Genomic DNA, 14,041 nt, shown 5'->3' on the forward strand with positions numbered 1-14,041 from the left:
AGTTTAAAAGTAATGCTTACCAAACATAATATTTCCAAACAATACCAAAACATTTCCTAAGTTTCCTGCCATTCACAACCACTGTTATAATACTTCACATAGTTGAGCTCAACATTAACAACTACCCAATCTCTTTCATTTGGTTCACTTCTCTTGTATTTCTTATTATCAAATTAAGAAACGGCTTACGAAAGTGAGTACGTCATTATTCAGTGCCCAATTCATAAACTCAGTATGGTTTTCCTCATTGAAATACCATACCTACATTTTACAACTCGGTATGGGAAATGCCATACCTACATTTCTTAACTCAGTATGGATTTGATAATACCATACCTATATTTTACAACTTAGTATGGATGATACCATACCTACATTTCACACTTTGCCATGGAACAATCATGGTCTTATCCGTCAATTCATCACATGTCACGATACGAACGTACTCAATTCCTGCGTTTTTTCCTAATTTGTATTTTTCACATTTATTCTTTCATTAACAAAATTTTCACAATCTCACAACAAATTCATATATAATAACACATTATATTATTCAATCATTCACAGATAAACATCTAAATTCAAACATATGAACTTACCCGGCTGATTTGTAAAAGATATTGAAATTTAGGGACTATTCCGCAATTTTTTTCTTTTCCTCGTTCTTCTTTGGATTCTTGATCTATAATATAAATTTTTTTCACTCATTAGCATTTATTTGATTTCTATTTCACTTCACAATTTATGCTCTTCAAATTCTGAAATTACACTTTTACCCCAAAATTTATAGTTTTTACAATTTAGTCCCTGCTCAATTCACCCATCAATTGAACTAATTTTTCTCAATTAACAATTTATTTTATCATTATAAACTATTTCAAAACCTTTGATATTCTGAATTTCAACACCAACCTTCAATTCACAACTTTTTCACAATTAGGTCCTAAATACAATTTTCTATAAAAATCACTTAATAAAACCACCTTAATATGAAATTAGAACTTAAATTTCATAATAATTCATCATAAAATTCCCTTACCCATCTATTGTAACTTCCAATTTCACCCATAAAATCAAAAACTAATGAATTCTATAAGTGGACCTAATTGTAAAAGTCATAAAAACATAAAAATTATCAAGAAAGAGCAAGAATTAAAGTTACATGATGTAAAAATATGAAAAATAGCTTTCCCCAGATCTTCTATGGCGTTTTGGCTGAGAAAATATAAAGAGATCTCTAGATTTTTCAATTTTGTCTTTATTTTATATGTTAAAATTGTAAAATTTCTAATTTTGCCCTTATTTCCCTTATTTTTCTGCTGATTTTCTTGCCCTTGCCGTCCAGCCTATTCACTATCCTCTTTATTTTAACACTTGAGCTATTTAATCCTTCTAGAAAATTTTGCATTTGTTACAATTTAGTCCTTTTTATTTAATTGACTACCCAAACGTTAAAATTTCTCAACCAAACTTTAATACTAATTAAATGACACTCCATAAATATTTATAAAAATATTTATGGCTCAGTTTTCAAATTTTAGGTCTTGATACCTCGTTTTTTTACCCGTTTGACCTAATAAATTCTTTTAATTCACTAAATTCGCCCATTCACAAATTCTTCTAAATTCTTACTTGACTCATAAATGTTAAATTACTATCTTGTTAAATCTTACTTGTCGGATTTAGTGATCTCAAATCACCATTTCCGACACCACTGAAAATTAGGCCGTTACAATAATTTTTTTCAACTAATAATTTATATTTAATAATTTGTATCAATATGTCTGCCCTCTCTGGCACGTCTCTAGTCTGACTTCTCTGGCACGTATCTTTTCTTGGGCTTTGTTCTTGTTGAAAGTGGAGGGGTAACGACACAATTCCAGATTGGAGGGTCTCTTGGTTTGCATAGCGGTACGTTTGATCGAGATTTATGCCTAAAATTAATGGAAAACGAGTTAGCAGGGTTATCACTCAATGAGGAAGAAGATGCCATCCTACAAGTCCAAATCGAACCGAATATAGAAGATAAGAGGAGTTTTTCAAGTTAGTGGGATATTTTTTAACCGCTAGTATTATCCATTTTCCTGCCATGAAAAGTACAATGGCTAATCTCTGGCATCTAGTTAGGGGTGTTCACATTTGGGATTTGGGTGAAAAAAGATTTCTGTTCCAGTTCTATCATATCATGGATTTGGATAGGGTGCTGAAGGGATCTCCATGGACATTTAATAATCATTTGCTAGTTTTACTTAAGTTACAATGGGGAGAAGATCCTCTAAAAATCCCACTGTTTATGGCGTCTTTTTGGGTCTAGATACATGACGTCCCCATTGGCATTTTTTTGGAAAATTTGGCAATGCAGTTGGGTAACTTTATAGGAGAATTTATTGAGTATGATGGTTCAAATCTGGGAAAGGGAAACACAAATTACTTGCAGGTAAGAGTTCGGATTGATGTGCGACGATTGTTAAAAAAGGAGGAAACGAATTTTGTTCAATGAAAATTGTACCTATGCAAGTTTTAGGTATGAGCGACTCTCCCTTTTTTGTTTTTACTACGGTCGACTGGGGCATAATGACTCTTTTTGTGAAGCAAAGATGGCACTAGGGGTGTAAGTAGCTGAGATGGGTTAGGATTCTTCCCTACGAGCTTAGTCACGGAGGGCTGTAGCAATGAATAGTGTATGGTTGAGAGAAGAAAGGGATGGGAAAACGTGCGGTGATGGCGTAGGTAATTTTCAGAATGGGGGTAATTTTCGGACTAGTACAAATAAAATAGCGGGATATGAATAATTTTTTGACCCAGTCTTGGGGTTCAGTTTGGAAGGTCGAAAAATTTTAAGAAACCACATGGGGAGTAATTCAATGTCGAATCCAGCTTTAACTGACATGGAGCACGATCTGGAAGAAGGGGTTCTGATCGGCGAAGAAGGGAAGAAGTGGGCTAGAGGGGAGATGGAGGGTACGATAGTATTGGGGTAGGAATAGGAGATTATTAAAGGGAAATCACTTTGTATCGGCGACTGCCAAGAGGCAAGCCGATCGGGCGAAATGAAGCTGTTAAGATGGAATGTTCGTGGATTTGGGAGTCTACGGACAACTCGGAGACTTCGGTATATGCTGAAGTTACAAAATCCCCAAATGGTCTTCTTCATGGAGACGAAGATATGCAAAAATCAAATGGAAAATATTCACAGGAGTTGTGGGTATATTCATGGGATTGAAGTGGATCCGGATGGTACTAGAGGTGGCTTATGTTTGGCGTGGAAACCGGAGGTGTGTGTTATGCTTCGGCAATACTCGAAAAGGTTTATTGATGTGGTAGTAGATGATACTGATGTGAGAGGTCAGTAGAGGTTTACCGGCTTTTATGGGTCCCTATATGTACATGATAGAAATAATTATTGGGATGCGTTGAGAAACTTATACACTGGAGAGAGATTTTCGTGGTTTGTTTGTGGGGACTTTAATGAAATAATGTACGGGTTTGAAAAGAGGGGAGGGCTTCTAAGAGATGAAAGAAGAATAGAGCTGTTCCGTAATATTCTAGTAGATTGCAGCCTAGTGGATGTAGGGTTTTCTGGGAGATGGTTTACATGAGAGAGGGGAAATTTACCGAAGACAAATATACATGAAAGGCTTGATAGGGGCGTTGCAAATAAAGAATGGATGGCCATGTTTCCTGAGGTAACTATCCAACACCTTACTCATTTGTTCTTTGATCACTGCCCCCTATTAATTAATACAATCAAGGTAGAAAAATGGGTGAAGAGGCAAGTTTTTAGATTTGAAGCCTGGTGGACACTGGATGAGTCATTCGAGGAAGAAGTCAATAGCATTGGGGGGTCATCATCAGGTTACTTGTTAAAGAAATTAGATATGCTAAAGCATGGTTTAAGAAGTTGGGCTACTCGGATTCAAGCCGATCGATAGAGGCGTAAGACAGTTCTTACAAACAGGTTATCAGAATTCCTAGAACCTGTGAGAGATGATGCTAATCTGGCTGAGTTGATCGACACAAAAATTCAACTGAACCTTGAAATAGATAAAGACGAATGCTACTAGGAACAAAGAGTGCGCATAAACTGGTTGAAATATGGAGATAGGAACACTGCTTTCTTTCATAGTTAAGCTACACACCGGAGAAGGAGAAATTTGATTCATAAATTGCAGGATGAGAAGGGAAGAGAAATGGAGATCATCCCAGAAATAGAAGGTATTGCGCGGTCTTACTTTCAAAACTTATTTATGCCAGAAGATAGGGGAAGATGTGAACAACTATTATTGGGAATTGCTAGATGTATATCTGAGGAGGATAATCAAGTGCTTACGGTATCCTAAACAAAGGAAGAGATTAAAGCCACAGTGTTTGAGATGGGACCCACTAAAGCCCCAAGGGAAGATGGATTACCGGTGTTGTTTTATCAAAAGTGTTGGCACATTGTTGGAAATGATGTACTCAACTTCTACTTAAAAACTCTGAATGAGGAAAAAGGTTTCAAACAGGTAAATTCTACGCACATTGTACTCATTCCAAAAGTTGCTAACCCCGTTAATATGAAGCAGTTTAGACCAATCAGCTTATGTAATATGATTTATAAAATCATGGCGAAAGTTATTGCTAATAGGCTCAGAGGTGATATTGGGAAATGTATTGATGTGGCTCAAAGTGCTTTTGTACCAGGGAGATTAATCTCGGATAATGTTCTTCTTGCGTATGAAATTCTTTACACATTGAAACAGAAACGAGTAGGGCAGAAAGGTTTTATGGCAGTGAAACTTGACATGAGTAAAGCATATGATAGAGTTGAGAGGAAATTTATAAAAGAAATAACGACTCGTATGGGCTTTGATTCAAGGTGGATTGAGACTATTATGGAGTGCATAAGTTCTGTTTCCTATTCAGTAATAGTAAATGGTTTTGAAGGGGAGAAGTTTCAACCGGTAAGGGGGCTGCGTCAAGGGGATCCACTCAGCCCTTTTATGTTTCTTATATGTGGGGAAGGCTTATCTTGTCTAATGTATTAAGAATTACGCGAAAGGCTGTTGAGAAGAGTAAAAGCCAGTAGGAGTGGTCCACAGGTATCACATTTACTATTTGTAGATGACTGCATTTTATTTAGTGAAGTGACAAGTTGAGGAGCAAGCGTTTTAAAAGAAATTCTCAGAAAGTACAGAATGTGTTCAGGGTAGTGCGTTAATTTTGACAAATCAATTGTCTTTTTTAGTAAGAATACATCTAAAATTGAAAGAAGAGTGGTGGGCAATATATTGGGTGTGCAAAGTTCGAATGACCCGGAGCGTTACTTAGGGTTGCCTAACATGGTAGGCAGGAAGAAAAAAGAATCATTTCAGATTTTAAAAGACCGAATTAAACAGCGAATTGATAACTGGAGTACGAGACGTCTATCACAAGGAGGGAATGAAGTATTTACTAAGTCTACTCTACAAGCCATCCTAACTTACACAATGGCCTGTTTTCTTTTACCTAAGACGTTATGTGTTGAGATTGGGAATATTATTGCCAAGTTTTGGTGGCAAAACGGACATGGAAGACTGGGTTATACACTGGTGTGCGTGGAGGAACCTTTGTATTTTGAAAGAAAATGGAGGTTTCAGGTTTCGAAATATTAGCCAGTTTATTATTGCTATGTTAGCTAAGCAAGGTTGGCATCTCATTTGTTATTTGAATTCCTTATTGGCAAAAGTTCTTAAAGCCAAGTATTATCCACATTCAGATTTTTTTTAATGCACAATTAGGTACCTCACCTTCACTTACCTGGAAGAGTGTCTGGGCTACAAAAGGTTTGTTACGAAGCGGGTTGAGTTGGAGAGTCAAACGGGGAACTGGAATTTCAGTGTGGAAAGACCAGTGGATACTAGGATTAGATACGATTGTTGGGAGTCACGGAAGTGATAATGAAGTTCAGTTAGTCTCTGATTTAATTGATAACACAAATAATTTGTGGAAGACAGATCTAGTGCAATGTACCTTCCCAATAGATATTGCTCAAAAGACTTTGCAAATCCCTCTGGTGGAAATCCCAGAAGTCGATTTTCAGGTGTGGAAGGGTGAGCTTTCTGGTGAGCTTTCAGTCAGGAGTGCCTACAAACTATTACAAAGCAATAGGTCGGATTCTAACAACTTATTATTGCAGGCCGATTTTAAAAACTTCTACAAACAACTATGGAATTTACAACTACCCTTAAAGATTATGATTACAGTCTGGAGAGCATCATGGAACTATCTACCTACTTTAGTTAATCTGAGATCTAAACAAGTAGTCGACACTACTGTTTGTCCTCGTTGTGGATCTGCGGTAGAGGATATATCTCATGTCTTTCGGTATTGTCCTGTAGCAGTAGAGGTTTGGCAAATGTTAGACCTTTCTTGGGTAAATAATTTTATGTTTCAAAGTTTCTGGGATTGGCTTACCTGGATTTTCCAGAGGAGCACTCACCAACAATGTCGATTGTTTTGTTATGGAATATGGTTCCTGTGGGGGTCGAGAAACAAACTCATGCATGAAAGGAAATTAGAGTCAGGCAGGGAACTATCATTAAAAGTTCAAAGGTATTTGGTAAAGCTTGATGGTCTGACAGAAAGAAGGAATACCTTGAATAAGGATAGGAGTACCAGGCAGAGCGATACAAGTTCTGGGGTGTCGATTCATTTTGATGCTGCTTTTAACCATAGGGATTCCAAATCGATGGCGGGACTGGTGGTCTGGGATCGGATATGAGTTCCCCTCGCTACGAAGACTGTCTTGAACTCAAATGTTCCAACATCTTTTGCAGCAGAAACCTATGTCGGACTTCATGCGGTCAAACTTGGGCTTTCTATGGGAATACACTTAGTTGCGATAAAGAGGGATTCACGCACAGTCATAAAGAAGTGTCAAACAGCGACGCAAGATAAGTCAGTGATAAGAGCAATCATCAATGATATTAAAAAAAAGTCGGAGCATTTTCAAGAAATCAGGTTTCAATTTATCAATAGAACCGAGAATGTTTTGGCTCACAATATTATAGAAGATAGTCTAAGAAGGGAAAGGAAATGCACTTGGAAGGAGAGTTACAGAAGATGGTGTAAGAAGGGAAAGGAAACGCACCTGGAAGGAGAGGCACTACACCACATTCATTTGGGTCCGGAGGGAAGATGGAGTAGGCTCCCAAATTGAAAATTGCCTTGTGAAAGAAGAAAGGGAACGAATAGTATACCATGGAAGAAATGAATCGGCTATCAACTGAAGCAGATGGGACAATTGGAAATGAAAAGACGTTAGAAAATGGTGTCCAGCTGCACTTTGATTCGACTAGTAATTATTTCCCTAGGTTTCCTGTTTTTGTAGCTTTAAGTATTCTGTCTCCCACTAGAGCTTTTTGCTTTCTTTATTTTTCTTTAATGGATCGGCTGGAGATACACCCAATAGGCCTATTTTTAGGCTTCACCAAACCTCTGTGCTATAGTTATTTTTTCAATAAACGACTAGTCGATTTTATTCAAAAAAAAATAATTTTTATCAATATTTTATATTTCACATTTTTCATTTTTTATTAACATAATATATTAAAATGTTTGTCGATAATATTTCTTCATTATTAAACCATTTTAATTATCAAATATTGTTTTAAGAAATTTGTGAGTTTATCAACCTTTGGCTAACTTGACACTTTCTTTCATTTGCATTTTGATTTTAAAAACCAACAAAATATCTTAAAAATAACATAGATTTAGAATATATATAATTCAAAAGTTTTCTTTAAATGAGAGTATTGATGTGGAATGATTAATAATATATTTTCAACTAAATGAAGAGTAGGCCATACAAAATATGTCACTAATTGAGAAATGAAGATCTTATAATCAATAATTAGTTAATGATGGTAAAATTTTTAAAAGACCATGAGTATTCATAAATATAGTTTATTTTATTTCACAAACGATGAAATTTTGAGCAATCTTTTTACCTTTATTCCACAACAATGGCAGTAAAAGAGAATAAAGAAAATGAAGAAGATGAGGATGTTTTTAGTAATCAAGCAAAAAAAATGTAATTTTTAGTGTTAGATGATGGTTTTATTGGAAACAAAATAAAATAATAAAAATGGATATCATAAATGATATTTAAATACCACCTCCAAGTGTTTTCTTTTATCCTTTATATTCAAACAAAAAGTCACGTGAGCATATAAAACATCGAACTTACCAAATTAATTATTATCTCAAAATTACATGATATATCAATAATAACTAATATATCATATCAACATTACTTACACCAAATGGGCCAAAAGTGTTTTATATAATTTTTTATACGTGGATAATTCTTGTTGTGTTTGTGTTAGTTCTGTCTCATATTTTAGTTATTCTTTTTCAAGTTATGTTTTCTTCTTTCATGTATAGACCTGTATGTCAACATCTACATATGCAAATGTTGGAAAGAATACAATATGTGATAAGCAGCATTTTGATGATACTAAATGAGGACAAACAAAAATTTTATTTAACTTCATATAAGTGAAAAATGAAATTCATCAGTGCAACAATAGTAGACTAACAACATGTTTGATAAACCATTAAAAACCTTCATTTAATATTGCATTCAAACACGTTGTTGGTTTCTCATTACCGACATTCAAACCTATATCAACAAGACCAGCCATTGATTTGTAAGCTATATATAAGGTAAGAAAAAATTTAAGGTTATTGGATCTTTAAAGTAAAAAAAAGGTATACTGTTGAAAATAGGGGGTTGAAAGCAAAAGGAAATTACAATGCTTGAGGTGTGGCTAGCATTGTCCTTAAAGATATTTTGTGGATTGTATATCCCCCAGGATTCAACAAGCACTTTTATTTCTAAAAGGAAACAAGATATGAGAAGAATGTATAAAAAATACTTAGTTAAATAGAAGATGAAGGGATAAACGGAAGAATTTCGGTAGATGAGAGAAATGCACATTGATTAATGATTATGAAGATTGGCCATGCATGTCTAAATTTAGAAAAGAAAATATGTAGCTTAGGAAATTTGGATGTTAGTTGGTGTGAAAATCATGAGATTTTAGATAAGCCTATTTAATCAAAATAATTTAAAATAAAATAAAATAAAATAAGCAAAAAAAGAAAAGAAAAGAAAACAGATTAGGTCTTGTATTGTGCGTAGGGGAAATCAACCAATTTAACATTGGATTGAGCTTTCGGCTCAATTCCCGCGCGTGTGTACCTATTCTCTAATCCTGGCTCTTATAAGCCCAATATTAAGTAATGCTATGTAAATAAAACTCAAAGGGCATCTTTAGGGAACATAGGATTCTTTGAAATACACTACACTCCAAATAATAATGGAAAAGATTTTAGCTAAGTACTTTAATATAATGTACTATTTTTGGTGTCCTTTAAACTATGAACCAAAACTTAGATAAAGGAGACATAATTTACTAAACAATTGGTGAAACATAAATTTCTATGAACCAATTATTTATCATGTAAATTAGCATTCTCATTCAATACATTATACCTATGATTTGTTATTCAACGTGGTTATGCATTAATAGGCTGTGCGCGTGCTTGATTTTCCATGAGTGCTCTAGAGGCTTTGTCATACATCTCATAAAAGAGGCTCAACTTCGCATTCATATAGGTCAATTCATCAAGTTTACTTGTTGATTAATACACCACCTATAAAGGATATGGATTTGCTTAAGAGTTTTTACTCATCGTCACCTTCGTTTCAATTTTAACATTATTTACACCATAGGATAGGCATAATTTATAATGCTTAACAAATCAACTAATAACTTCATTATTACTCATATGAACCTAATTCATGGGATTTTTAATCACATAGATTGGGTTCTAATCATTGTTGATATCCCTATTTGATAGTAATCATCTTGCCCTCGATGTTTCATTTACTAGTTTCTTCTCAAAGGCTTAGTTAGAAGATCAAGAAAATTTATCTCTAACTTCACGTAATCAATTGATATAACTTTATGTTTTGTAGCTGCTTGATCACATCATGCCTTAGACAAATACGTTTATTTTTTCCATTGAAAGTTTTATTCTTTATAATGGCTATTGTCAATTGGCAATCACAATGTATAGACACAGAAGTTGTTGGCTTCATGCCTAATGGAATATTACCATCCAATTCCAAAGTGATAAACTCAGACTTTATGATAGATTTTGTTGGATAAAAACTGGTTCAAAAACGGTTTTCTTGCATAGCAAAAAATAAAAATTTTGAAAACTTACCCAGTTTGTGACTTTATAACAATAAACCCTAGACTAAATTCGCACCTGTGTTTTTGGATAGATAGATCCTTGTCGTTCTTGAATTTCAACCAAATTATCTTTCCCGCTATTCTCGTACCACGAAATGGTTCGAGTGTAAGCTTAAACAAATTGAATCAAACACAGAACTAGAAATCGTTTTCTTTTCTTTAATGTGAAAATGAATATCTCTTCTCAAATAGAAACCGACAAAATTATTATTCCAAAAAGTATATTTATTTCTTAGAGAATAAAAGTCTTTCTATTTTCAGATAGAATAATGATATCTTAAAGTTGTGAAAATAGCCCTACCGGTGTCATCTATTTATAGGGAGAGAATCTCGAACCCTTATTGAATTATAGAAGTTTATTTCAACTAGAAAAACGAACTCCTAGTTTAACTAAAAGTATTGGTGGCGACAACCCTAGTTAATATTACTAGGGTTTGTCGTTCACCTCTTTAACATGAGGGGCTTTTGAGCATCTTCCATATTGAGTCCAATTACAAGTACTTCTTGGACTTTTAACCCAATATTTTATAATTCGATCCAACTCGATATTTGTTTTTTCTATTTCCCAAAATAAGCTTCAATATATGTCCAATTAAATAATCTTCTCAATCCAATTCTAATTCCGTTAAAATCATGATGAATTTACCATAAAAGAATCTATAAGAAAATATATTTAATATTTCTACATTCAACGATTCAATATGACCAAAGGATTTATTTCAATTTTTGAACTTCATTTAATTCAAAATATATAAATTTATTTTGAAATTATTTTCATTTTCATTATTATTTTGGAGAAAACCATATTCATTTACAAATGATTCCATTTCTCCATATTCATTTTCATTTTGGAGAAAACCATAATCATTTCAAAATGTTTCTTATTTCTTCATTTTCACCATTTCTATTCATTTCTACTCATTTAATTCAACATGCAATTCATTTCTGGTTTCAATGAGCTAGCGGAGGGGTCGATTGGACATATGCAATTAAGGCTTAAATGATTTATAATTAGGTTTCCGCTTTTCACCTATTAATTATAAACTCATTTAGTTACGAAGTCATTCCACTATAGTACCGTTATTGAGCTCTCCCAATGGAATACCATTACAAAAGAAACTTGATCAGTGCTTCTTCAATAGCATTGTCATAAGTGTGTTACCCTCACAAGATATCCTTAATCTCTTTGGGATAATATCCATTCTCCTAATATGATTTTATTTTATCTCATGGTAACCATTATATCTTCCTTCATGAAAAGTCAACCACTATCAAATAGTGATCAAGTCATCCATCATAAAAATGAACGACCCGTGGCCACAGTTACTTTCCATCAATTATATAATGTCAATGAGAGGATATCATTTACCCATTTCTCGGGCTATGAATTCCACTGTTGTCAATGACGCTACATACTTGTAACACCCCTCGCCCGTATCCCTCGCCGGAACAGGGTTCGAAGTGTTACCCGACTTAAACTTAGTCAATCACACAAAAACCGTGCCAAAAAAATTTTAATCAATTTAAATCTTTTCTTTTCACATGCAATCTGTCCCATATATGGGCTTACGAGGCCCAAAACATCACTAGCCAACATAGGCCAATTCACATGGCCAAAACACTTTATCAATACAAGCCACCACCTTTGGCTAACTTATAGTATCACATACTCAACATTAAAACCCTATACATGTCATAGACTCGAAATACTAGGATTTACTTACACCAATAGCGTGAGCTCGACAGTGTGATAATATCTCCGGTGAACTCCAACCCGAGCAAATAACTGAAGCCAACAATCTATAAAACAGAGGAATGTAACAACAGAGTAAGCTTTCATAAGCTTAGTAAGTTTTAAGCAATGCAAACAAATAAACGCAATTATACTTCGATTATTCAATTTCTCAAGAGGCCATATTCTAGGTATATTGCCATCTGGCCGAATACACACAAACACATAATGCACGTTCAGCATTCTTATCATACTTAATCTGAATTCATATAACATAATTAACTCAAATACTTTCACATACTTTCACACCCTGACCCGATGTATCATGATCATAGATATAGTTATAACATTTATTCACGTATGTATCACATTACACACTAATGATTCACTTCAAATCAAACTCGCATATGACTACATAATGTGTACCTGGCCCACTTAACATATTGAATGTATTCATTTGTCAATTTAACACGAGGTACCTTAGTCTTAGACTTTTCTCAAATCACTGACATTTCGCCTGCTAGGATCGAGGCTCGATTATCATTTCATTGGCATTATAGCCTGCTAGGCTCGAAAGCCCGAATAGTATCTCACCGCATTATAGCTGCTAGGCCCAAAGGCCGAATAGTGTCTCACCGGCATAATAGCTTGCTAGGCTCAAAGGCGAATATAATACCAGACTAGGCTCATGATTTAACCGGATATAATACCAAAGACGAAGCTGCAAGAATTAACCGGATATATTACCAAAGACGAAGCTGCGGGATTTAACCGGATATATTACCAAGATGAAGCTGCGAGATTTAACCGGATATAATTCCAAGATATAACCTGCGGTCTTTAAGCGAATACAAATATCATGCATATTTAATCATATATTAACACATTTCAACACTTTTCTTTCATCTCATTTTCACACTTAGCATTTGATAGCTTATGCATAACATTTTACTCACATTCATTTCAAACTTATCAATCGATTATAAAAGCACATTGCATATTTACCAACATGTTATACTTACCATTAGGCCATGTAAGCATGATATAATACACTATCATTTCATCTTAAACATTCAGCTAAATCCCTATCTTACAAGGAACACCGAATTCACATAACATTTCATTTCACCGGCATTATAGCCTGCTAGGCCCGAAGCCCGAATTTCACATTTCGATAGACAATTCACCTGTTCTTTCCCACTTTCATAACTTATACTTCAATCATGTATAACTGAAACACATATCTATGAACAAAGATTTTCATCCTTTCAACCACATAGGGTTTAATTTCCACATTGGAACACATATCTTAGTACATCATTTAATAGTATCAAATTCGACTAGATATGCTAGTCACATACGGCTCATAACTTTAATTTAATATTCATTCAACACAAAGAACATACGTATATTTTCACTGAAGCATCATCTCAATACAATACATCTTGCTTACTGATTTGCACACAACCATTCAAATTAGCAATTATAAGATGGTTTTGCACATAGCCCATCCTTATCGATAATTTACGATGATTTTATCCTTACTCATATATATGACATAGGCATTTTCACCTATGCTTCTCAATTCACATTTATGATTCAATTCCAATCGATTTAACATGCATAAGTACATATCGCATACCTGACCAACTTAATGTATTGAACGAAATCGATTGTCGATTTAACACAAGGTCTCATAGTTAAACATAAACATGAAACCATTTCTTATATGTTCGATTCACATCAATCATCAAATTCATTTAATTCACATGTACTTAATTAGGTTGTTCGTACCTGAATAGTTTACTTTACGGAACGAATCCACATATCGTATTAGCCCATAGTCTTATAGCACCACACTTTTAATAGTTTACCGGCAATTTGCCTGCTAGGTAATAACCTGATTTCATCGCCGGCCATAAGCCTGCTAGACCTTTAAGTCCGATGTCATTTCACCGACATTACGCCTGCTAGGTTTGAAACCCGAATATATATTATAATGCATAACTTATATCATCGATCA

The 14,041-nt window shown here is 34.3% G+C and overlaps 1 protein-coding gene across 1 annotated transcript; it reads left to right on the top strand.

Moving 5' to 3' along the window:
- The first annotated feature begins 4,604 nt into the window (after window positions 1–4,604).
- Window positions 4,605–5,027, top strand: LOC128290597 (secreted RxLR effector protein 78-like). The gene has a single exon (XM_053026308.1). It carries the CDS (start codon window positions 4,605–4,607, stop codon window positions 5,025–5,027), a length of 423 nt encoding a protein of 140 aa, XP_052882268.1.
- The last annotated feature ends 9,014 nt before the right edge of the window (window positions 5,028–14,041 follow it).

Source organism: Gossypium arboreum, chromosome 3, assembly GCF_025698485.1.
Source record: "Gossypium arboreum isolate Shixiya-1 chromosome 3, ASM2569848v2, whole genome shotgun sequence".
Classification (NCBI taxonomy): domain Eukaryota; kingdom Viridiplantae; phylum Streptophyta; class Magnoliopsida; order Malvales; family Malvaceae; genus Gossypium; species Gossypium arboreum.